The following is a 26,250-nucleotide window of genomic DNA, read 5'->3' as shown; positions in this document are numbered from 1 at the left end:
TAATAAAATTTTTAAAAATTTTTAAAAATGTAAATTAAAGTGAAAGTAAAAAATTAAAATACTTTGTTTTTAAAAAAAATAAAATAAAATTTCAAATATAGGGAGTGTCTGGGTGACACAGTTGGTTAGGGATCAAAAACCAAGGTTTTGGTTCAGGTCAAAATCTCAGGATTGTGGAGATTGGGTCCCAAGTTTGGCTCCACGCTCAGTGAAGAGTGTGCTTGTCCCTCTTCCTCCCGCTCTGTCCCTACCTTCACTGCTAATGTGTGCTCTCTCTCTTAAATAAATAAATAAATAAAATCTTAAAAAAAAAAAAAGGAAGTATGTTCTACTTTGTTCTTTTACATCTTTATACTCTTCCTTCCACAGCATAATTATGTTCCTATTTTCAGAATACCCACAATGACTTACATTAAATTTACTTGGTGAAGAATGTATGAAGCAGTGTACCAAAATTCTGCTGAAAAGTGTTATGTTTAGAAGGGCATTCTCATTTAAAGAGCTATTTTAAATCAATAACTATCAATTACTAAGGATCAACTGTTTAATAACTAATATACCTAAATAGGACTTGAAAAGATTAAACCTGAAAGGTAACATGTAAATTAAAATAAAGTTTAAGTTATGGTGGCAAACAAAGGAAAATCTAATGTGTTACAGAGTTTCAGTTCCTATCTTCAAGAAAGATTGCTCCAGATCTAAAGTCAATTGTGAGCACACCATTTCTGGTATCTCACTATTTTCCAAAAGACAGACGGACAGACACACAAACACACACATAGTTACAAATCTGGAAAATATTTCCTTGCTATCTTTCCTTCCATTCTCATAATCTAGGTCTTCAATCTGCTATAAAAGGCCCTCCTATTTCCAACCAACCCCATGCTTAAACTATAATCAATCACCCTTTCACTAACAGGTCCTTCTCCAGTCAAGCTTAATGTCTCTTAAATACAACTCACACGGGGCACCTGGGTGGCTCAGTGGGTTAAGCCTCTGCCTTCAGCTCAGGTCATGATCTCAGGGTCCTGGGACCAAGCCCAGCATCCAGCTCTCTGCTCAGCAGGGAGCCTGCTTCCTCCTCTCTCTCTGCCTGCCTCTTTGCCTACTTGTGATCTCTGTCAAATGAATAAAATCTTTAAAAAAAAATACAACTCACACATGTCTGCTTCTACACCTATGTTCACATAAATCTCTTCTAGTTTACTTAAGTTCTTCCCCAACTTAAGGATATAGCTTTAATTACAACTTCTTTATGGAATCTACAAAGATTTCTCAGCACAGTGATTTCTTTTTTAAAGTTCTATAGCATTTACTGACCAATCAGTTCTCAAGAAACATACACTGATAGGTAATTTGCTTTGCTTTAATATATATTTTCTCCTCAATTTTATTTTAAATTCCTCAAGAGCCAACCTACAATCTTGTACTTCTTTGTATCGATATAGATCTAGGACAGTGCTTTCACATATAGCTATTCAAAGCTGATCACTTATTATCAAGAATATGCTCACTGTCACATTATAGATACTTATATAATTATGGTAATGCTAAAGTCTTGATTAATATGTTACCAAGTAGTATGAAACTAAATAAATTTCTTAAAATCCATTATCTCAACAATTTATCATATTAAAGTCTGAACTCACCTGTGTTTGAATATCATCACCAGTCACAATATTACCAACTGCTCTTAACGCAGGCGATACAACTTTATAATCATTATGCCTAAAAATAATAAAAACATGAACTCACATACTATGCAAGAGTTAAAATTTACAAAAGAATTGCAAAAATAATACTAAATAGTCCTATATATCTTTACCCAGAGATCCTGCTCAAGTTTCACTAATTATGCCAGTAATAACTTCTGTAATGAAGAATCTAATCCAGGCTTATGTATTATACCCAGTTGTTATGTCTCTAGTCTCTTCTAATTAAAAAGTTTCTATTTTTTCCTTTATTTCATGATCTTGGCATTTATAATGATCACAAAGCAATTATAGGTTTTGTCCAACGTTTCCTCATGATTAAGATACAAATGATATACTCTTAGTTAGGATATCACAAATGCAACCATCTTTTCAATACATAGGATAGCATCTGATACCTGTTTTGTCAACAACAGTGGCACTGAATTCCAGTCACTTAAAATGGTGTGTCAGATTTCTTCACTTCAATATTACTGTTTTTCCCTTTATAATTAGTATTTTTGAGAGGATATACTTTTAGACTATGTTAAATCCCATTCCTTATGCCACTTTCACCAATGACTACTTTCACCACCTCTTGATGTGTATTGTCTGAATAATCAATATTGTTGCCAATGATAATTTTGTAATAATACCATCATTCCAACTACATGCTTTTCAGTCTATCTATTGATCTACCTACTTATTTTAGTGGGGCTCGTGAATTCCTATTTTATTCAATGCTATAACATATTATTATAATTTATTTTAATGCTCAAATCATCTGAAGCTTGGAAGTTGGAACAGCAGGAGTCCCTGCAAGCGGGTTTGTGTGTTCTTTTGATAGTTCTTCACTCTTTAAGCACTTACTACTTTCCAGGTTCATCTTATTTTTTCTCAATCCCAGCCCTAGAATCAGCCATTTATCCAAGAATTTTGGTTCCTGTTAATGAAGAGTAGCATTTAAAAACCAAGACCTGGTGTGTTCAGCTTTTTAGAATAGATGTGTCACTACTCCCACGCCCTTTAAGAGGACACACACACACACATACACACACATTTATTTCTACATCTATCTCTTTATGTTGAAAGCCATGAGTTCACATTCTCCAGTTCTAATCTAATATCACAAGATTATTCTGGCTTTCCTCCTTTCCATATTTGTATCTCCATTCTCTTAGAATAAGAAACTGGCTTCTGATCCAGCTAGGCTGTTATCCATCATGTGTTGCTCCAGCCTGCTTGGTATTCTGCTCTAGTGGGTGCCATCCTCAAGCTTGAGCCCTAATCCCCCCATTGGACCTGCCTGCCTACCCTTCTCAGATGTTGTCTTTGGAGTAGAGCCACAACCCCTTCTCAGACCTCTCTTCTTTGTGCCATCTGCTTCATTTGAGCCTACCTAACGGCTTTTTGACAAAAGGAAGTCGTATAATAAGTCTTTTTAAAGAAAAGGATAAAGAAACTATTATTTTAAAACAAATTCTCTTACAAGTTTTTAACTTCTTTTATAAAAAATCTGTTCTTTTTAAAGAAGATAGCAATAATAGTCTAGCAAGTAAAATTACTAAAACAAGTGAAATACTAAATGGACTTTTACAGGAATTAGTTACTGAAGTGAACAATTACAGTTACTGTAATGAACAATTAACTAGATTACTGGTTCTGTACAAGCAGATACCAAGTTCTATACTTCATTAATAATATGTTGTACAATACTCTAGGAGCTAATGGGCATTCCATATATACCTGTTGAATTAAGTCCCTGCCAGTCATAAAAAGATTAAAACCAGTGAAATACATTCACAAAATGATAGTTCCAACTAAGGATGGGATACAAATTTAAGAAGGTCAACTCTTCACATTATTGTTGTTCTGAAAAATGAGGCTGATGGCTTTTCAATACTTCCTGAAGATAGTCACTTTTAAGATCTTTATAAGGCCATTACTCTAACTGCTAAATTTAATACACAATCATACAATTATTAATCATAAATTATAGTTACATCAAAAGTTCCACCAATCTTCGACAGACTCCAGAATCAATGACTGCTTGAATTTTATCATTGGGTCCATCAGAAAGATAAGAAAGGGCCCAGCATACATCTGCTAATACATCTGGGTCACTGCTAAACAACAATCGTGACAAGACATTTAAGCAAGGTGAAACCTGGAAGAAAAGAAAAGAGCCAATATTTAACAATTTTCTCTGTTTACGACCAAATTTCTTTAGGAAAAATATAGAAACCTATTTTAAAATAAAAGTTCAATGCTATAAAAATGCCGGAAAAATTGAAATGTTCTATTGTCTTAAAAAATAATGATCATATATGAGAACATGTAACTGATTGTTTCCAATTAATCTTTTTTTTAAAAGATTTATTTATTTTAGAGAGAGACAGCACAAATGAGCTGGGGGAGGGAAAGAGAGAGAAAGGGAAGGGAAGCAGACTCCCCACAGAGCAGGGAGCTCAATGCAGGGCTTGATCCCAGGACCCTGAGATTATGATCTGACCTGAAACCAAGAACTGGACGCTTAACCGACTGAGCCACCCAGGAGCCCCTCCAATTAATCTTACATTAGATATGTGTAATTTAAAACTTTTAAGAGTAACGAAATACATGTTTGAGATCCCCTATTTTTAAATCACACACATAACATACCCAAAAAAGGCATACCAAATTAAGAGAAGTAAAAATGTTTTAGTTAACTAAAAATGTTTAATTTTTTAAATGTTTAATATGATCATGAAATATGATCTAACTAAAATAAACATCACCCTACTTATTACATGTACATTACTAGAAACAAATCTAATAATCAATTGAGGACTAAAGGTGTAGAAAATACAAAAAGAAATCTGAAAGGTTTTTAAATGAAAGTCACTAATAAACTGTACTTCTTAATGTACTGAAACCCTGAATTTTTAATTACAAAAAAGGAAAACAACATACATGACAAGAGATTTTAATCCCTCTAAGTATTACAACTACTTAGTTGTGAAATGAGCATATCACTTCACCTCTCTGAGACTCAGTTTCCAAATCTGTGATACAAAGGCTGAATTAGAGAAATTCTATGATCCTTACTTTCTCAAACCGGACAGTCCTAGATTCACTAGCTGTATGACCATGGGCAAATTATCTAACATTTCTGAAACACGATTTCTTCATTTACAAAACAGGGATAAAACAATATTGTTAAATTACTAAGAATATATGTAGCATTTTAGAACAGTATCTGACATATAGTAAGCACAGAGATATTAGCTCTTTTTATTGCCATGATCAGTACTGATTCTACTACAATCCTTAAAGTTTTTTTATAGAGCTTTTTTTTTTTTAAGATTTTTATTTATTTATTTGACAGAGAGAGAGAAATGGCACAATCAGGGGGAGCAGCAGGCAGAGGCAGAGGATGAAGTATGGGATCATGACCTGAGCCAAAGTCAGATGCTTAACCAACAGAACTACCCAGCTGCCCCATGTTTTGTTTTGTTTTAAGATTTTATTTAATTCAAGGAGATCACAAGTAGGCAGAGAAGCAGAGAGAGAGGAGGAAGTAGGCTCCCTGCTGAGCAGAGTCCAATGTGGGGCTTGATCCCAGGATCCTGGGATCATGATCTGTGCCGAAGGCAGAGCCACTGAGCCACCCAGGCACCCCCCCCTTTTTTTAAACAGCAACCTAAAGTATACCTCAGATAAGAGCTGTATATGAAATTTAGATATACCACAAATAAAGAGTAATGACAGCTTTTTTAAGGTTCCAGTACTTAAGATAAATTTTCTCTTTACCTCTGCTTTAAAGATTGCCAGTACATAAACTATAACCTTCTAAAAATACTTATCTATCTTTTCACTGGGACCTTCTGTCAGGATGACACTAGGGCCCATGAACAAAAAAACAAAGTTCGCTTTTTTAAAAAAATTTTGTTATAGATGTGTTTGTAAGTTAATAAAACAAATCTGTACAACTAGATCCTTTCCAAACAATCAGGCCTTCACCCTTGTCAATGACCTCCTCCTTCCTTGAACAGAGAAATGTGAGAATCATTTTTTAAAGCAAATATAAATTTTTGAGTTAAAAAATAAGCATACAGATCTGTATCTTTTTACTGATTTAAAAAATGAAGCACTACAGATTTCTAGTTTTAAGGGAGCAAAATAAAATCATTTTGACCCACGTCTTCTCAGAAACAAGGAAAAGAAGAAAGTGAAATATAAATCCCATTTCTAAGGAATACAGCAGACATCTGTAATCATGCCCACAATATATTGTGGATAGGATTATGAGAAGAGAAAGGGGATACCTCAATGCCTGGAGAGGGAACTACCAATAAGAAGAAAGCTAATTTTAAAAAAAAGAAGAAGAAAGCTAATTTATCCTGCAAAAATCACTTCAAAGAGCCTAAAGAATCAGAAGTGCCAGTTATCACAGAGGGAACAGAAGAGGAATGGTGTAAAACAGAAAGAAACTTTAAAAGGTTAAATGACAAACACGTTAGACTATAGGTAGGTGTCTAATATTCTTAATGCTACCAAAGACTAGAGGTTTATTTTAAGGAACTGAAAAATGAGAAGTGATTTAAGGAACTGAAAAATGAGAAGTGAACTATAGAAACTGAACTTTGGGGTATCAGATATACACGAGTTTGAAATAAAGCACGAGACCAGAAATTACAGATTAAGTAAAAGTTTACATACTGATGGATGAAAGCCTCTAGTCCTCTTCCAATGTCCAGCTTGCCCCTCGCTAGTAGTATTACCTATTTTAAACCTCAACCCAATCTATTTACTTTCCAGCAGAACACTGGAAAATTGGTCTCTGGAAAAACGAATGATCTCAGAAAACACAGAAATTCTGAGTTCCTCATAGAAAACATGGTTTTGCTGCCCAATTACTCTATAATGAAGCCCAAGAAATGACGAATCTAAACACTCACCTCTCTATTTTTCATTTTAGCTTTTAGTATCTGCCTCCTAAGTATGTCCAGAGTGCCCAGGATCACCAGTTATGTGAGATTTCCCAGTAAAAAAGAGACTAAGACAAAGAAACCATAAACAAAACAAAAACATATAGAGAAGCAGACACCAGAAAAAAGAAAACTTCAAGAAAATTATAAATCCTCAGGTAGATAATTTGCTGAGTCTATAAAAAAAGCTGTAACACCGATACAGAAAAATTCCACCTAAAGATGAGTAATCAGAGAACAAAAAAAATCCTTGAAAATGATTGTGAAAATAAAAATTTCAAGAAAATGTGAATGATAAAACTCAGAAAATCACAGAAAATTTATCAAAAAAAAGTCTTAAGCCTTATTAATGTGAATTACAGTAAGTTTGGAATACATAAATAAAGAGTCAACGATTCCTAACTGACGAATTTATATTTTAGTGGAAGAAAGATTTTTTAAAAAATTAAATGTATAATACATTTTTTATAAAGATTTTATTTATTTGTTTGACAGACAGAGATCACAGGTAGGCAGAGAGGCAGGCAGAGAGAGAGGGGGAAGCAGGTTCCCTGCTGAGCAGAGAGCCCAATGCGGGGCTCGATCCCAGGACCCTGAGATCATGACCTAAGCCTAAGGCAGAGGTTTAACCAACTGAGCCACCCAGGCGCCCCATATAATACATTTTTAAAAACATGTATTATATTAAAAGTTACTAAGAAAAAAGTTAAGAGTAAAATGTGGAGGTCAGTGGCTGGGGTAGTAAGAGATTACATTATTATGCAGGGTAGTCGAAGTAGAGCTCATGGAAAAGGTAACTTATAAGCAAGCACTTACAGAAGATGAGGAAATTATGCAGATATTAAGCAGATATTAAGCATTAAGTTGTAGGCCAGTAGTTCTCAAAGTGTGGTCCATGGACCCCTAAAGGATTCTTGAAACCTTGGGGGAAGATGCCAGAACCATTTTCATAATTATACTAACACATAATTGGTCTTTTTCATTTTTCATTTTGTTGATATTTGCACTAAAGCTACAAAAGCAATGGTGGGTAAAACTCAGCATAAATCAAGGCAGTGATACCAAAATGTACCACAGATCTTTATATTCTTTATGTTCACAAACTTGCAAAGAGGCGGGGTGGGGGGATGATGCCTGTTTCATTTAAGAATTTACCTTGTAGAAGCAATAAAAATTACTAATTTTATTAATTCTCTATTTTTGAATACATGTCTTTTGAAGACATTGTGAGATGTAATGGGAAATATGCATATACACACACACACACACAAACACACATACATATAAAATACATTTTAAAAATATATTTACTGGCCTATTTGAGAACCAACTGCAGATATTATCATGGTACTTCACCCCTAAAACTTCAGCATGTGTCTCCTAAGAAAAATGGCATTTCTTTACATTCTTCTAAGACAATATAATTGTCACATCCAAAAATTTTTCATTGGTACAATAATATTTCTAAGGTCTAAAGCAAATTTAAATATTTTAAGCTAAGACTTAATTTTGATCCATGATCTAATCAGTAATTAAACATTGCATTTACTTGTTGTATCTCATTAGTACCTAAAAGTAAAGTCAGGTTTATTGAAGTAAAAATTACAGTCAAAATAATTCTTTTTAAGTGTACAGTTCTAGTGAGAGTTCCGACAAAGACATTCACCCAATCACAAGACAGAACACTTCTATCAATCTCTGAAACTACCCTCCTGTCTCTTTCGGGCAATCACTGATCTGATTTTGTTTCATAGTTTTGTCTTCCCCAAAATATTATATTAATGAAATCATACAAAACGTAGCATTTGTGTGTGGCTTCTTTCAATTAGCTTAATTCTTGTGAGATTCACTCACATTGCTGCATGTACAAAGGAAAAACCTTCTTCCTTTTTATTGTTGAATCACAGTCCACCTTATGAATGAAACATCATTTGTTTATCCATGTACCAGCTGATGTACGTTTGGGTTGTTTCCAATTTTTGGTGATTATGAATAAAGCTCTCATAAACATTTATGTACAGGTATTTTTGGAGACATACTATGTCCTATTCCCTGGGTAAGTATACCATATTCCTAAATAGCACAATAGGAAACTGCCTTCTTACTAAAGTGTCTGTGCCATTCTACATTTTTACCATCAATGTTTAAGAACTGCAGTTGCTGTCCATCTTGTCAGCACTTGGTATTATTAGCTTTTTAGATTTTAACCATTCTAATAGATGTCTGCCTTTACTGTTTTTTAATCTTTAATAGCTCCTCAGTCTATTTGTGTGCTTTCACACCACTGATACTCTTAAAAGTCCAGGACATTTATTTCACAAACCATTCTTCACTTCTGATTTGTCTTACTGTTACCTCATTATTAGATTGAAACTAAACATTTCCAGCCAGGGTGTTACATAGGTGATGAGGTGTTATTTTTAGTCATGTCCCATCTAAAGGGACATAATAATCAGTTTTCCCTTCATTAGTAATGTTGAACTTAATCATTTGGTTAAGGTGATTAAAGAATTTTAATTCTCAACAGTAAATAAATTCTCAACAGTAAATTCTCAACAGTAAATAAAACTCCCTCCCATCCCCTTTGTAATTAATAAATATTCTGTAGGGCAATACTTCCGAACCACATCAATATTCTGTTCCCCAACAATCTTTCACCTAAATGTTTTAGAACTCATTGATGATTCCTGCCTAAATCACTTATTAGCATGGTGGTTGACCTTTCTAATATGAAGTCCTTCTACAAGTATTAACTGGGATCCTTCTGTAAAAAAGAGCTTTCTTTCCCCATTTTTAGTATTAGGATAGACTCATAGATTTTTTTTTTTAAGATTTTATTTATTTATTTGTCAGAGAGAGAGAGAGTGTGCACACAAGCAGGGGAAGTGGCATATAGAGGAAGAAGCAGGCTCCCCACTGAGCAAGGAGCCCCATGCAGAACTTGATCCCAGAACTCTGGGATCATGACCTGAGCTGAAGGCAGATGCTTAACCAACTGAGCTACCCAGGCTTCCCAGATTCTTTTTATTCAATATGTCCAAAGTATTTCCTTTCCTTAATTCATCTTGATCCTCAAACAGTACCAAATTTGGCTAGAGGAACCCCTACCTGAATATACTTCGGAAGTACAGCCAACAGAATTTACTGATGGAGTGACTATAGAGAATGAGATAAAAGAGAAAGCAGGCAAAAAATGTTAAAGTACCTCATTTAATAATGGAAGATGGAAATTCTATTAACTGATATGAAAGACTGCTGGCATAGAAGGTTCTGGGGGAAAAGAACAGGAATTATATTTTAAATATGTTAAGTTTAAGATATCTATTAGATATCCAAATAAAGATGCTGAGTTTGGAGTCAAAAAGAACATCTGAGCCAACCAGTAGAAGAATCTGAAAGTTGCTGGCATGTGGATGACATTTAAAGTCACAGAAAGGGAATATCAATAAGGAATTGAATGCAGATAAAGATAAGAAAAAGCCAAAACCACTCACTGTGTACTCTCAACCTAAGGAGGAAAAAGAGAAGAAGAGGAACTAATATATGAAACTGAGACAGAGCAATCATTGAGGTAGAAGGAAAACTTAAGAGAGAAGCGGCCTGAAAACGAAGTGGAAAAAAATTACGTAGGAAAAGGAAGTGATCGAATGCATCATATGAAGGCAATAGATCACGTAAAATGAAGACTGAGAAATCAATGTGATGTAGCAAGTCATTTAAGATGAGGTCTAAACATTCGCCCCTGGATTTCACAATGTGAAGACACATGTGCAGTTAGTGAAAGCAGACTCAGTGTAGTCACTGAGGGAAAATTCCGACTGAAGAGGATTCAACAAGAATGAAAGGAGAGAGAGGAGACAATGAGACTAGACAAATGAGGAATTTTACTATAAAAGAAAGCAAAGAAATGGATGGCAATAAACATGGAAGCTAATAAGGCTTTCAGGGACCAAGAAAAGATTTAATATGAGAGAAATAACAGTATATTTTTATAGTATTGAGAATGATGTAGGAGAGAGTAAAATAAATTACTAATGTTGGAGAGGAAAGGAGTGATGGACCTTGAGCGATGACCCTGAAAAGGGAAAACAGAAAGCTATGTTGTGCTCAAACAGATGAATTAACTTTATAAAGCAGCATGGCTAAAGTAACCAACAATGACAGGAATGTATAATGGTACAAATGACAAGATGGCAAATGTAGTGATGGTAGTAATCTATGGAAGTTCTCTTCAATTTTCTCAGTGAAGAAGCAGGGTCATAAGTTGAGAATAAGGAAGGAGAAAGAAGTAGAGGTAGGACGGAAGAGAAAATAAGAAACAGTCTCCTAGTTGAGAAATCCTATTTTTTTTTTTGGCTAGCTGTTAAAATATCTATTTGCCATTATAAATGTGAATTGGCCTGAAATTGATAACCACATAGCTTCTCAAGATTCATATAACTTCTCAAAGTCCTTAATGCTCCATTAGATGTCTCATAAAGGCAATCATTTTTAAAAAGGAAGCTTAGAAAACTGTGTTTTAGACTATCAGTTTTCTGAATTATAAATTTTATAAATTTCAGTATCTTTCAAAAAAGCAAATTCTTCAGGAAAAGCATCTCTATGAGAAAAACTTTTTAAAAATGAGTCCTTTGGGGCACCTGGGTGGCTCAGCGGGTTAAAGCCTCTGCCTTTGGCTCAGGTCATGAACCCAGGGTCCTGGGATAGAGCCCCGCATCTGGCCCTCTGCTCAGCAGGGAGCCTGCTTCCCCCCAACCCCCCCACCTGCCTCGCTGCCTACTTGTGATCTCTCTGTCAAATAAATAAATAAAATCTTAAAAAAAAAAACCCTCTAAAAAGCACGTAATATAATTAGAACACTAAAAGATCTCAAAGTTTAAGCAATGCCTTAAAAAAATGCAATACTGGGGTGCCTGGGTGGCTCAGTGGGTTAAGCCTCTGCCTTCAGCTCAGGTCGTGATCTCAGGGTCCTGGGATTGAGCCCTGCATTGGAGTCTCTGCTCAACGGGGAGCCTGCTTTCCCGTCTCTCTCTGCCTGCCTCTCTGCCTTCTTGTGATCTCTCTCTCTCTCTCTCTCTGTGTCATATAAATAAATAAAATCTTTTTTTAAAAAAATGTGTTAAGCAGAAAAAAAGGAACAATGAAATATGGCATTTTAAACTAATTATATATTTACAACTATTATCACATAATTATTATTTTAACATATACACATATAGATGCACGCTATTTTAAAAGCAAAGGGGAAAAAAACCTCTAAACTCTTAAAAGGACTTTGTAGTTTAAAGAAAGAAATTTCAAATGAAAAGCAATGCATAAACCAAAGTTCACTGGGTAAAAACTCAATAAAAATATAGTTATCCCATACCATTTTTTAAGAGGTAAAGGGAAAAATGAAGAGGGAGATATTGGAGTGGTAGACAAACCATGAGAGACTATAGACTCCTCTGGGAAACAAACGAAAGGTTTCAGAAGGGAGGGAGGTGGGGGGTATATGTGAACCTGATGATGGGTATTAAGGAGGGTACGGACTGCATGAATCACTGGGTGTTATAAGCAAACAATGAATCACAGAACACTACATCAAAAACCAATGATGTACTGTATGGCAATTAAGATGACACAGTAAAAATAAATAAATAAATAAATAAAAGGTAAAATAGATTACTATTGATTGCTAAAACTATGAATATATATATAATTAGCAAGCCAATTCTATATATGCAAGTCTAAACCTACAAATAGCTGGTGAAGGATTCACCATCATCAGCTGAATTAACCCTTATTACCTCCTCAGACAAAATATGAACATTTTCTTTCCTTTCAATTTTATAATAGTCATTGCCAAATGATGTTTTTATATATAATTTTTTAAAAGGTCATTGAAGGGTACTGTGTACCACATAAATAATCTTTTCCTTGTATTATACCCAGGTCAAATACTCATACCTTGTCCTTCTACTATTAAAGTTAAAATTATAAAAAATCCTTTTAATCTAACTAAGGCCACTGGTGCAACATTATTTCATAACTTCCTTCCTTGGGGAGTTGTGGTATATAGTTTACTCAAAACTTTTCTAAGATACATATCTATTAAACTAAATTTCTGATTAAAATAATAATTTTGGGGGACGCCTGGGTGGCTCAGTTGGTTAAGCGGCTGCCTTTGGCTCAGGTCATGATCCCAGCGTCCTGGGATCGAGTCCCACATCGGGCTCCTTGCTGGGAAGGGAACCTGCTTCTCCCTCTGCCTCTGCCTGCCTCTCTGTCTGCCTGTGCTCGTTCTCTCTCTCTCTCCCTCTGTCCCTGACAAATAAATAAATAAATAAAATCTTAAAAAATAATAATAATAATAATAATAATTTTGGGGGTGCCTGGGTAACTCAGTAAGTTAAACACCTGACTCTTGATTTTGGCTCAGGTCATGATTTCATGGGTCATGAGATCAAGCCCTGCATGGGTGGGGAGTGGGAGGTCTCTGATCAACAGGGATCTGCTTAATATTCTCTCCCTCTGCCTCTCTCCCCACATGCATGTGTGCCTTTTCTATTCTCTGTCTCAAAGAAATACAAATCTTAAAAAAAAAAAAACAAAAACCTTTTATTTTTAGCATACTTTATAATACTTTAAACTAGCTTCTTAGTTATGTTATGTACTCATCAATAAACATGGAATAGAATAGGCATGGATGGTTATAGAAACATTTTATGAACTATGATTAAACCCATACATGCTACGGGGTATGGGAAAAGATCAATAGATTGATGGGGGGTCCTGGGTGGCTCAGTTTTTAAGTGTCTGCCTTCAACTCAGGTCATGATCCCAGGGTCCTGGGATCAAGCCCTGAGTCAGGCTCAGTGGGAAGCCTGCTTCTCTCCCTCCCATTCTCCTTGCTTGTGTTCCGTCTCTCACTGTGTCTCCGTCAAATAAATAAATAAAATCTTTAAAAAAAAAAAGGTCAATAGATGATAGTACCAATGAGATTTTAAAGTCATGTTGGTGGTTCAGATGAAATGTGGCTAAAATCATGCATTTTTCAAACTGAAATGGTAAAAGTATAAATGAGAAGGCATACCAACTCATGCATCATATTTTTCATTAGGAATTTATTATTTTTTGCCTCCAGCAACTTTTAAATCCTCACCAGATTTTGAGCACACTTCTTAGTGCTATGATCAGTATTTCCCTTTCATTCCTAGATACTGAATTAGAAAGAAGTATGATGGTAGCCCAGAAATTTACCTACATTCTATCTTTTTAACATCTTATTGGTTAAGAAAATAGAAATAGGTTAGAAATTTATTAATAATCTATTCTTTTAGCAGCAGAATATGAGCAGATGGGGGAACAGATATTCTAAACAGATAAAAAGTACACTGGGAAAGCACAAGCCCATGTGGACTAATTACTTTTCCAATTTTACAACTTATAGGACTAATAGCTTTTCCAATTTTAAACTAATGAATTACCTTAACCTTTTTGGAGGCTTCAATTTCGCTTATAGGAAATAAATGAGAAGAACTAGATTAGAAGATTTCTAAAGTCAACACTAACATACATAAACATCAAGTGACACTGTTTGCTAAGAGGCAATCACGACCTAAATTAACGGTAGAAGGGAAACTTCCTTTCTATTGTATATTCTCTAGACTTTGAGTATGTGCAAATATTGTATAGTCAATAAATAATTACTAAAAAACCATAAAGTTCCTTCAATCTCTAAAAGTCTATTATAAGGAGACTCAAAAGTTTACGTACATAGATTCCTTAATTTGTATATTTTACTCATACCTTACTAAAGTTTGGAGGAGGGTTTTTGCCTCTACATAAATTTGAGAGGGCCCATACAGCATTTCTGGTTGTTGTAAGTCTGTTTGAATTTGTTAATAACCTGCCAAAAAAAAAAAAAAAAAAGAAAAGAAAAGAAAAAGAAAAAAGAAAATTGTCACTTTACATTCATTTCTTCTCTTTAGCTATTTTATATCATAAAATATAAAAATTCTCAATATATTTATAACACAGTCAATGTGGTAAAGTAGGAAAAGGTAATTTAAAAAAATTATATATATATGTATTTTATTTTTAAAATTCTGAATCTATGATCTCAATGGATCCTTACAAGACACAAAACATGTCCAAAATAAAGGGGGTCATGGAAAACTGATTTGTTTATTTCTATATACTTTATTTTTTTAAACCTTGACAGATTTATTGTTTTTAAGTCACAATATAAAGTAACAGATAATACAATTTTGAATATGAAATCTTTACACTGGGACTTTTGAGGAGCAGAAAAGGGAATGGATTAAAGTCTTATCAAAAGTAGCCTAAGCATTACAAATTAAGGCCAAATTATCTTAGTAAAAAAAAGATACAAAACATTGGGTTTGGTGCTTAATTAAAATTATTCACTATACTTTAAAAAGAATATTATATTACATTGTTTTAAACGATGAAAATAATACATTTCAGGAAGTAAAGAATACAGGGTCAAACTGAACGAAGATCAGCTACTGAGAAAAGGTGTTTGTTTTGAACAGATTGTCAGTATTTTCGATCTGCAACCTATTACAAGTATGGAGAAACTAGGTTTAAAAAAAAAATCCCTATTCTGTAGTGAACATGGCAAAAATGGCAGAGATGGTAACTCTGGCAGCCTGTCAGCACCCCAGAAACAACCAAAAAAACCTTGTAAACTTTGTCAGAATCAACTTTATCAGAACTCTCGAAGATAGTCAATAGTTTATAGTAACCAAGAAAACTTTTAATTAGGAAAGGGCTGTGATGTGGTAGGAGAGATTTCAGGCAGTATAATTTACCCTTGGCCAACTCCCCCCTAAGTCTGGCAGCAGTCTTAAAGAAGAAAGCTAGAATTCCTACTGTGGGTTCCTGGTTCCAAAAAGGAGCTAAGGACACTTGTTTCCAAGGAATTGTGTTTGTCTGTTTTGATCTGTGTGGGTGCTGTCTGATGGACTAATGCAAGGGGCCTGCCTTTGTTTTGTCTAACTGGGAACTCTTTCATTAAGATCAACAGATAAATTCTTATCAAAAAACCATGAAGAAAAGAAGGCAATGAGATTATATTTAAACTGTTAAAAGCAAAAGCTGTCACTTAATATTTCTATATCCTACAAAACTATCCTTCAAAATATCAAAGAGAAAGCAAAAGATTCCTAGAACAAAAGCAGAAAAACTCATCACCAGTAGATCTGCTTTACAAGAGCAACTGAAAGGAATCCTTTCAGCTAAAGTGAAAGGACAATAAACAATAACTCAAAACCAGAAGAAAAAGAATACCACCAAAAATAACTATACAGGGGCACCTCGGTGGCTCAGTGGTTAAGCCTCTGCCTTCAGCTCAGGTCATGATCTCAGGGTCCTGGGATCGAGTCCCACATCGGGCTCTCTGCTCTGCAGGGAGCCTGCTTCCCCCCCCCCTCTCTCTCTGCTTGCCTCTCTGCCCACTTGTGATCTCTCTCTGTCAAATAAATAAAATCTTTAAAAAAAAAAATAACTATACAGATAAATCTAAAGGTGGTAATTTTGATTTGTAATTTTCTTTTTTTCTCTATGATTTAAACAACATACATAAAGCCATAATTATAAATCTATCTTAACTGGCATACAATGTATAATGTTATTTTTGACAATAACTTAAAGGTGATAGAACAGAGATGTACAGGAGCAGTTTTTCCATAATATTGCAACTAAACTGGTATTAATTCAAACAAGATTACTGTAAGTTTAAGATGTTAACTGTACTCCCTGGACTAATCATTAAGAAAGTTAACTAAAAATATACAGAAAAGGAAATGAGAAGGTAATCAATACCATATCTTACCCCAAAAAATCAAACACAAAAGAAGGCAATAAGGAATTAAGAAAAGAAAAAGATATAAAACATAGGAAACAACAAAATGGCGGAAGTCTTTCCTTGTATTTATACTGAATGTGAATGGTTCAAATTCTTGGATTAAAAGGCAGGGACTGGCAGAATACATTTTTAAAAACCCCTAGATAAACAAACAACAATCGACGAGCCATCTATAATATACTCTACATGACACTTCACTATTTTTTAAAGATTTATTTACTTTAGAGAGAGGGAAGAGAGCATGTGCAAGAGCAAGGGAGGTATGGAGGGGAGAAGGAAAGAATCTCAAGCAGACTCCATGCTGAGCACAGAGCCCCAGGTGGGACTCAATCTCAGAACCCAAGAGATCATGACCTGAACTGAAACCAGTAGTCAGACACTTAAACAACTGAGCCACCCAGGAGCCCCTACAAGATACTCACATTAGATTTGAAGACAAATAGGCTGAAAGTGAAATGATGGAAAATGATATTCCACGCAAATAATAACCCATAGTTATACTAATATCAGACAAATAGACTTCAAGTCAAAAATTATTTTAAAAGACGAAGGGGACATTATATATTGATAAAAACGTCAACCCATCATGAAGCTCTAACACTCATAAACTTAGAAGACATAACAACATAGCAAAATGCACAAAGCAAAAACTGACAGACCTGAAGGGAGAAATACAGTTATACAATCATAGTTAGAAACTTCAGTACATTGTTTTCAGTAATGGATAGAATACCTAGATAGAAGATCAGTAAGAAAAAAAGAGGACTTCAATAACATGATAAACCAAGTAAACATAAAAGACACCTATACAACATTCAACTCAGCAACAGCAGAATATATATTCTTCTCAATTGTACATTAAACATTTTCCAGGATATACTGTATATTAGATGATAGAGCAAATCTGATATATTTTTAAAAGACTGAAGTCACAAGAAGTATCTTCTCTGTCCACAGTGAAACTAAAAATCACTAATAGAAGAAAAACTGGAAAATTCAATATGCAGAAATTTTAAAAAACATACTCAAGCAATCAATGGGTAAAAACAAAAAACAAAATGAGAAAATATCTTAAAATAAATGAGAATAAAATCAAACATACTTAAACTTAATGGGATACCGTGAAAGCAATGCTCAGAGAAAATTTTATAGCTATAAATACCTACATTAAAGAAAGAAGATCTCAAGTCAATTGCCTAAACTTCCACCTTAAGAAACTACATAAATCAGGGGCGCCTGGGTGGCTCAGTGGGTTAAGCCGCTGCCTTCGGCTCAGGTCATGATCCCAGGGTCCTGGGATCGAGTCCCGCGTCGGGCTCGCTGCTCAGCAGGAAGCCTGCTTCCCTTCCTCTCTCTCTGCCTGCCTCTCTGCCTACTTGTGATCTCTCTCTGTCATATAAATAAATAAAATCTTTAAAAAAAAAAAAAAGAAAAAAAAAAAAGAAACTACATAAATCAGAGCAAACTAAACCCAAAGCTAGCAGAAGGAAGGAAATAATAAAGAGCATAAGAGTAAATGAAATGAAATAAAGAGCAGAAAAATACTAGAGAAAATGAACTACACCAAAAGTTGATTCTTTGGGGAAAAAAATCAACAAAGTTAACACCTTTACCTAGACTGATAAAGGAAAAAAGACTCAAAATTAAGAATGAAGTGGGGAGGAGCAGGTGCCTGGGTGACTCGGTTGAGCATCTGACTCTTGATTTTGGCAGAATTGAGCCCCTCATTGGACCCTGCATTCAGTCTGCTTGTCCATTGCCCTCTGTTCCCCCTCTCCCCAACCAGAATAAGCACAGGTACATGTGTATGTACACTTTCTCAAATGAATAAAATCTAAAAAAAAAAAAAAAAAAAAAAAAAAAAATCTTAAAAAAAATTAAAAGATGTGGGGCTATTACTACTGATATTCCAGAAATAAGAATATAAGTATAAAAGAATACTATGGGGGTGCCTGGGTGACTCATTCAGTTCAGTTAAGTATATGGCTTCAGCTCAGATCATGATCCCAGTGTCCTAGAATCAAGTCCCACATCAGGCTCCCTGTTCAGCAGAGAAGTCTGCCTCTCCCTCTCCATCTGCCTCTCCCCCACTCATGCTCCCTTCTTGCTCTCTGAAATAAATAGAATCTTAAAAAAAGTACTATGAGCAAGAGTAAACCAACAAATTGAATAACCCAGAAGAAATGAACAATTAGAAATTATATATAAACTACCAAAATGATTCAAGAAGAAACAGAAAATCTAAATAGGCCTATAAGGATTAAAGATATTGATCAGTAATCAAAAACCTCATAATAAAGAAGAGTCCAGCACAAGATGGCTTCACTGGTGAATTCTACCAAATACAAGAAGAACTGAATCTTTCTTAAACTCTCCTGAGAAATAGAAGAGAACATTTCCTAACCTGTTTTATGAGCCAGCACTACCCTAATACCAAAGCCAAAGACATCACAAGTATAGACCAGTATTTCTAATAAATACACACACAAAAATCTTCAACAGAATTCTAAGAAACTGAATCCAGCAATGGTTGTATACTATAACCTAATGGAATTTACCTAGGAAGGCAAAGATAGTTCAATGTACAAATAATAAATAATATACATTAACAGAATGAAGGTGGAAAAATGTGTGATCCTGTCAACTGATACAGAAAAAGCATTTAACAGAACCCAACACTCTTTCATAATGAAAACACTCAACAAACTAGGAAAAGGAGCAAACTACCTCAACATGATAAGAACATTTATGAAAAATCCACAGCTAACAACATACTCAATGGTGAAAGTGAAACCTTTTACTCAAATCAGAAACAAGATGCAGATATCTGCTTTTCCCTGTTATGCAACACTCTACTAGAAGCTCTAGCTAGAGCAATTAGGCAAGAAAAAGAAATAAAGGTATCCAAATTAGAAAGCAATAACTGAAACTATTACTATTCACAGATGACATGATTTTATATAGAGAAATTTAAGAAAATCCACAATGAAACCCTATTAGTGCTAATGAATGAATTCAACAAAGGTGCAGGCTACAAGATTAAAACACAAAAAGCAATTGTATGTCTATACACTACCACTGAACAAGTAAAAAAAAAATTTCATCTAAAATAGTGTCAAAAAGAATAAAATACTTAGGAATAAATTAACCAATTCTGTACATTAAAAACTAAATCATGTGGAATAGCAAGGAGCCCTGAATAGGTAAAACGATCTTTTTCTTTAAAGATTTATTTATTTGAGAGAGAGAAAGAGAAAGCATGCACGAGCGGGGGAGGGGCAAAGGAAGAGGGCAAGGGCGAGAGAGGGAGAGAATATCAAGCAGACTCCCACTGAGCACAGAGCCTGATGTGGGGCTTGATCTCACAACTCATTAGATCATGACCTGAGCTGAAATCAAGAGTCAGACACTTAATTGACTGAGCCACTCAGGTACCCCTAAATAGCTAAAACAATCTTGACCAAAAACAAAAACAAAAACAAACAAAAACACTGAAGGACTCACATGTTCTGATTTTAAAATTTATCACAAAGCTACTCTAACCAAAACAATATGGTACCACTCAATGAGTAAAGAATACTCTCTTCAACAAATTATGCTGTGATAAGTGAATGCCCTTGCATCATATAAAAAATTAACTCAAAATGCATCAAAGCTGTCGGGGCGCCTGGGTGGCTCAGTGGGTTAAGCCGCTGCCTTCGGCTCAGGTCATGATCTCGGAGTCTTGGGATCGAGTCCCGCATCGGGCTCTCTGCTCATCGGGGAGCCTGCTTCCTCCTGCCTCTCTGTCTGCCTCTCTGCCTGCTGCTTGTGATCTCTCTGTCAAATAAATAAATAAAATCTTTAAAAAAAAAAATGCATCAAAGCTGTAAATATAAGAGCTAAGACTATAAGACTCTTTGAAGAAAACATAAGGACAAATATTCATGACTTTTGATTTGGCAACAGTTTCTCAAATACAACACCAAAAGAATAAGCAACAAAAGGAAAAAAATACACAAACTGGATTTCATCAAAATTAAAAACTTTGTGACTCAATGGACATTATCAAGAGTGAAAACAACCCAGAAAATGCAAAAAAAAAAAAAAAAATCTGTAAATCATTAGTCTGATAAGAATGTATTCAGAATATATGAAGAATTTTTACAACATAGCAACAAAAGATAAGTAACTGAATTAAAAATTATTCAAAAGACTTAACAGACATTTCTTAGAAGAAGATATAGATATAGTCAACAAACCAATGAAAAGATGTTCAATGCAAATCAAAGCAAAATGATATACCATCTCACACCTACGAGGGTGGCTTAAATCAGAATAACAAGTGCTGGTGAGAACGTGGAGAAACTGAAACTCTCATACACTGCTGATGGGAATGTAAAATGCTGCTGCTGCTATGGAAAACAGTTCCTAAAAAGTCAAAGATAGAGTTAGCATATGACCCAGCAATTCTCTTCATAGGTATATACCTAAAAAGAATTAAAAGCTATTTAAACAAAATCCTGTACATGAATGTTCAGAGGAATACTATTTAATCAACAGGTAGAAAATAAATGACCATCAACTGATGAATGGGTGCACAAAATGTGGTACATCCATACAAGAGAATGTTATTCTGCTATAAAAATAAGAAGTACTGATACATGTTATACTATGAATGAACCTTGAAAACAATATGCTAAGTGAAAGAAGCCAGATATGAAAAGTCATACAATGCATGATTCCATTTATATGAAATATCCAGAATAGGCAAATCCACAGACAGCAGATTAGTGGTTTCCAAGGGCTGAGGCTAGAAGGAAATGGGACATGACAGCTTAACAGGTATTGGGATTTCTGTCTGGAACTAGATGGTGGTGATAGGTATAAAACACTGCCAGTGAACTGTACATTTTAAAATAGTTAAAATGATAAATTTTATGTTATATTTTACCATATACAAAAAAAAAATCTGTTCTACAGGTTTTCCTATAGTCTTTGAAACCTCCGAAAACCGTAACTCACTTAAAAATAAAATAATTACACTAACTTTCTATATCAGGAGTTGAAAAACTTTTTCAGTAAATATTTTAGGCTTTGCAGGTCTTTTTCTGTAGCAACTATTCAACTCTGCTGATGTAGCATGAAAGCAACCATAGATAATAAGTGAGCAAATGGGAGTCATTGCTCCAATAAAACTTAATTTACAAAACAGGAAGCAGGCCAGATTTGGCTTGAGGCCTGTAGTTGGCCAAGCTGTGTTGTATACTATTCTTTATCTATATTAATGAGGTTATTATAATCATTAAAGTCAAATTAAATTAAAACAGCAAATGTGTCAGTATATGAAACCCGCAGTAGTAAGATTTACGTTTGCTGATTTATGCTTACTACAGTTACGTTTACTGAGAATCAAATGGAAGTAGAATAAAATTAAAACTCAAACAGAATTGATAAAACCATACATTAATAGAAGTTTTACATTTACTTAAGCAATAGCTAAAACATGAATTTCAATGTGAACAACAGATAAACCATAATCTTAATAAAAGCCAATAACTTTCTTTCTTTTGCCCAACAAAAGTGAGAGTATCTGGTAGCTAGGTTGACATAAATTCTTTTTTGCTATTTTTCTCAATTTTTTAATGAAACTTTCAAACTTTCTAACTTTTTAAGCCTACTTATTTTCTGAAATTCATTATATTTATAACTAGCACTACATAGCTGGGTACTTTTTCTCCATTAGAGCTTAGTTTTTAGTTTGGTTTCTTTGGTCATGATTAAAAGCTCCTTAGACCATTTAAAGGAATTAGACCTAAGAAATGTTTACTTACTAATTCAGAAACAATTAGCACTTGAGATAGGAATAAGAAAATGAGACAGAGAGCAAAAGTAAAAAGAAACAAAGTGCTCAGTTAATCTATGAACCATATAATAAGGCCAGACAAATCTCAAATTGAAAATTTAAGAGATACTTTCAATAGTATGAATTTCTTTTTTTTTTAATTGTTAGTCACTATACAGTATATCATAGTACATCATTAGTTTTTGATGTAGTGCTCCATGATTCATTGTTTGCATATAACACCCAGTGCTCCATGCAATCCGTGCCCTCCTTAATACCCATCACCAGATTCACCCAGCCCCCTGCCCCCCTCCCTTCTAAAACCCTCAGTTTGTTTCCCAGAGTCCATAGTCTCTCATGGTTCGTCTTCCACTTCAATTTCCCCCCTTCATTTTCCCCTTCCTTCGCCTAATGTCCTCCATACTATTCCTTATGTTCCACAAATAAGTCAAACAATATGATAATTGACTTCCTCTGCTTGATTTATTTCACTCAGCATAATCTCCTCCAGTCCCATCCATGTTGATGCAAAAGTTGGGTATTCATCCTTTCTGATGGCTGAGTAATAGTCCATTGTGTATATGGACCACATCAGGGAAATGCAAATCAAAACCACATGGAGATACTACCCTACACCAGTTAGAATGGCAAAAATAGTATGAATTTCAAAATAACCCTGATATTGAACTCTAAATCAGTATTTTCCTTTTATAGCTCAGCTAAATTCTTAAATACTTTGGAACATTAACTTTGAATAAGACCAAAGTTATAGTAAGTGGTTCAGTGCCCTGCACGTAGTTAAGTACTCAATGTTTGTTGATTGAAACACTGTGAAATCACTCTGTCCATGGAAAGCTACTCTCTCTAAAATAATAAAATACCTTTTGCAAGCTAATAACCAAAAATTTATTCTTCCTTTCAATTCTTTAGCTTGGAGAGGATGGCTAATAGCACAGAAACAATAAAATTTTTCCTTTTACCATCTCCTCAATTACTTTTTTCTTTTTCACTACATGCCAGTGGCATCTAGCCTAAAAAAAAAAAGACCCTCTTAGTGAATGATAACCAAGATGAATAAAGGAATCTACCTTTCAAATAATTTTATGTAATTTCTGTAAAGGTCCTTACATTATAGGGTAATTTCTTTTTTAAAAATATATAATGTATTTTAAAAAGAAATTACTAAATAAATCATTTAATTCTAATTCCAAAAGAAAAATCTCTTATGATCTTTGTTCTCTGAACATTTCCATATCAAATATAAAAACCTGATATCCTAAATATATCCTCTGTTCATGTACTAAAGATTTCCTCCTTTAGCAAAACTTAAATTTTTATTGTACTAAAAACTACCACATATCCTTATTTTGTAGAATTATTACTTCAGCATAGTAAGCATCAAGCACACAATAAATACTATTAAGTATGGCTTAAGAAAATATAAAGACCAAAACAAAACCGGAAAATTTCTTGGTTTGCTTTTGCTATTGCTCTTGCAGAAATAGCTAAACATACCCCAGATTTAAAAGCATCACTGAAGAACGTAATTGTGTATGTAGAAATACAATGCAGAATAGTTTTTTTTTCCAAAACTGGTATTAATTTAATTGTGATAAAGTACTTACTCTAAAAGAGGTGGAAGTATTTCACAATTCAAAACAAAATCTCTGCATTCTGCATTGTCACCAGCAATATTACCAAGTGCCCAAACAGCCTTAGAAAAATGAGAAAAAAATACTGTTACAATATCTTAAATAAGATGCTCTCTCTTAAGAACGAGATTTTAGTACAGAATGAACAAAGTAATAGTTTCCAAGATGTTAAAAAAAAAAATGCTAGTAGGACAGTAAAGAAAGTTTAAAAGTACCATTTACTAATATTTTTAATCAATTGAAGGATAGGGCATTAACATTTTTTTCATTACACATGGTGAAATGTTTATTCTGTTCAACAAAGATGATAGTCTGCCTACTCCGAATCTACATGGAGAGACAAAATATATCAATTTAGTGAATTTTGCAATTACCTATACTAGAAGTTTGTTCCTATGCCAAGGACTCCACTCACTGGGAAGGGATTGATTTATAAAAGAAGGGAAGGAGAGACAAAATATGGAGAAGTGAAGTAAAGCTACTATGAGAATTAGCTTGGATTGATCTCTGAAAATAAGCTTAGAATTAGTCCAGGTTCATTATAATTTTTTAAATAATTTAAGTAAAAGATCAAATTATTCACTTATTAAATTTCAATTAAATGACAAATTATGCAAATGCAAATCATCATTTCATTATATTTTCACTTCACATTTTTCAAATACGTGCAAAAGTAGAAATAAGTTACTTTTTCAACTGGGAAAATTTTAACATTTAAAACATGAGTTAGGGGACGCCTGGGTGGCTTAGTTGGTTAAGCCGCTGCCTTCGGCTCAGGTCATGATCCCAGGGTCCTGGGATCGAGTCCCACATCAGGCTCCTTGTTCTGTGGGGAGCCTGCTTCTCCCTCTGCCTCTGCCTGCCACTCTATCTGCCTGTGCTCGCTCTCTCTCTCTCTCTCTCTCTGACAAATAAATAAAATCTTAAAAAAAAAAAAAAAACATGAGTTAGTATTTTTAATATCTACCCTAGGCCTAAGTTTATTTTCTATTTTTTAAGAAAAATCTTTTACAAGACATGTGTCTGAACCAAGTAACCCATAGAGCCACCTTAAGAAAATCTTTTGAAGTAATGACATTTTTCACCCTGTGAAGTCTAATACTAATAGGGAAATTATTATGTATAGTTTCTTTGGAGTTCAACTTTGAAATACATGATTAGAACTTGAAAAATTTTTCTTTTACCAGGGTTAAGTCATTTTTCCTAATGAAATAATCAAGATATACATACAGATTGATAATGATGTTTATCAGAATATTAATACGCCAGAAATTACTCTAATATGTAACTGAGAAATAGATCACAAATTATGGTTCATACCCGACTAGATAATGAGTAATCAGGAAAATTTTCTTGGAAGATTAATGCCATTAGAAAAGGCTACCAACATCAATTAAGTGGGGAAAAATACCAACCCGTGTGTGTGTGTGTGTGTGTGTGTGTGTGTGTATACATATATATGTACATATATATAAAACTAAACAGATGGATGGTAGATCAACAGATCAATTTGTCCTAAAAATAGTTCAAAACAAAAACATTTTATTTTCTTTCATTGGTACAAAGTAAATGTGATTAAATTTTCCCTCTTGTAACAACTGTGAGAATTTATGATGTCTATTTAAAAAGTTACATTAGGGGGGCGCCTGGGTGGCTCAGTGGGGTAAAGCCTCTGTCTTTGGCTCAGGTCATGATTCCAGGGTCCTGGGATGGAGCCCCACATCGGGCTCGCTGCTTAGTGGGAAGCCTGCTTCCCTTCCTCTCTCTCTGCCTTACTCTCTGCTTACTTGTGATCCCTGTCAAATAAATAAATAAAATCTTTTAAAAAATAAATAAATAAATAAAAATGAAAGAAAATAAAAAGTCACTTTAGGAATCAGGAGGGAGACAAACCATAAGAGACTCTTAATCTTACAAAACAAACAGGGCTGCTGGCGGGGGAGGAAGGGTATGGAAAGGGTGGCTGGGTTATGGACATTGGGGAGGGTATGTGATATGGTGAGTGCTCTGTGAAATGTGTAAGCCTGACGATTCACAGAAATGTAGCCCTAGGGCAATAATACATTATATGCTAATAAAAATATTTAAAAATAAATAAAAATAAATAAAAGAGCAAATCGACTAATGGCTTAAAAAATTTTGATATTTTAGAAAGAAGTAACAAAATAATCTATGTACATGCAAAGAATAAGGAGTCAGACCAGCCCAGGTTTAAAATTTAGTTCAGCCATTCACTGTG

The 26,250-nt window shown here is 34.3% G+C and overlaps 1 protein-coding gene across 3 annotated transcripts in view; it reads right to left on the bottom strand.

Annotated features, from left to right (window-relative positions):
- The window catches only part of KPNA5 (karyopherin subunit alpha 5), a 56,503-nt gene that overhangs the window by 18,365 nt on the left and 11,888 nt on the right, over positions 1–26,250 (bottom strand). For all 3 annotated transcript variants that reach the window (XM_047734417.1, XM_047734416.1, XM_047734419.1), the window contains 4 exons: positions 23,985–24,073; positions 14,453–14,552; positions 3,695–3,858; positions 1,650–1,728 (listed from right to left, as the gene is read on the bottom strand). In XM_047734417.1, the coding sequence (XP_047590373.1) occupies positions 1,650–1,728; positions 3,695–3,858; positions 14,453–14,552; positions 23,985–24,073 (432 nt within the window). The remainder of the gene's footprint in view (positions 1–1,649; positions 1,729–3,694; positions 3,859–14,452; positions 14,553–23,984; positions 24,074–26,250) is intronic.

The sequence above is a fragment of the Lutra lutra genome, chromosome 6 (assembly GCF_902655055.1).
Source record: "Lutra lutra chromosome 6, mLutLut1.2, whole genome shotgun sequence".
Taxonomy (NCBI): Eukaryota; Metazoa; Chordata; class Mammalia; order Carnivora; family Mustelidae; genus Lutra; species Lutra lutra.
Note: the sequence above shows the minus strand (reverse complement) of the source record. Positions and strands in the feature narration are given on the sequence as shown.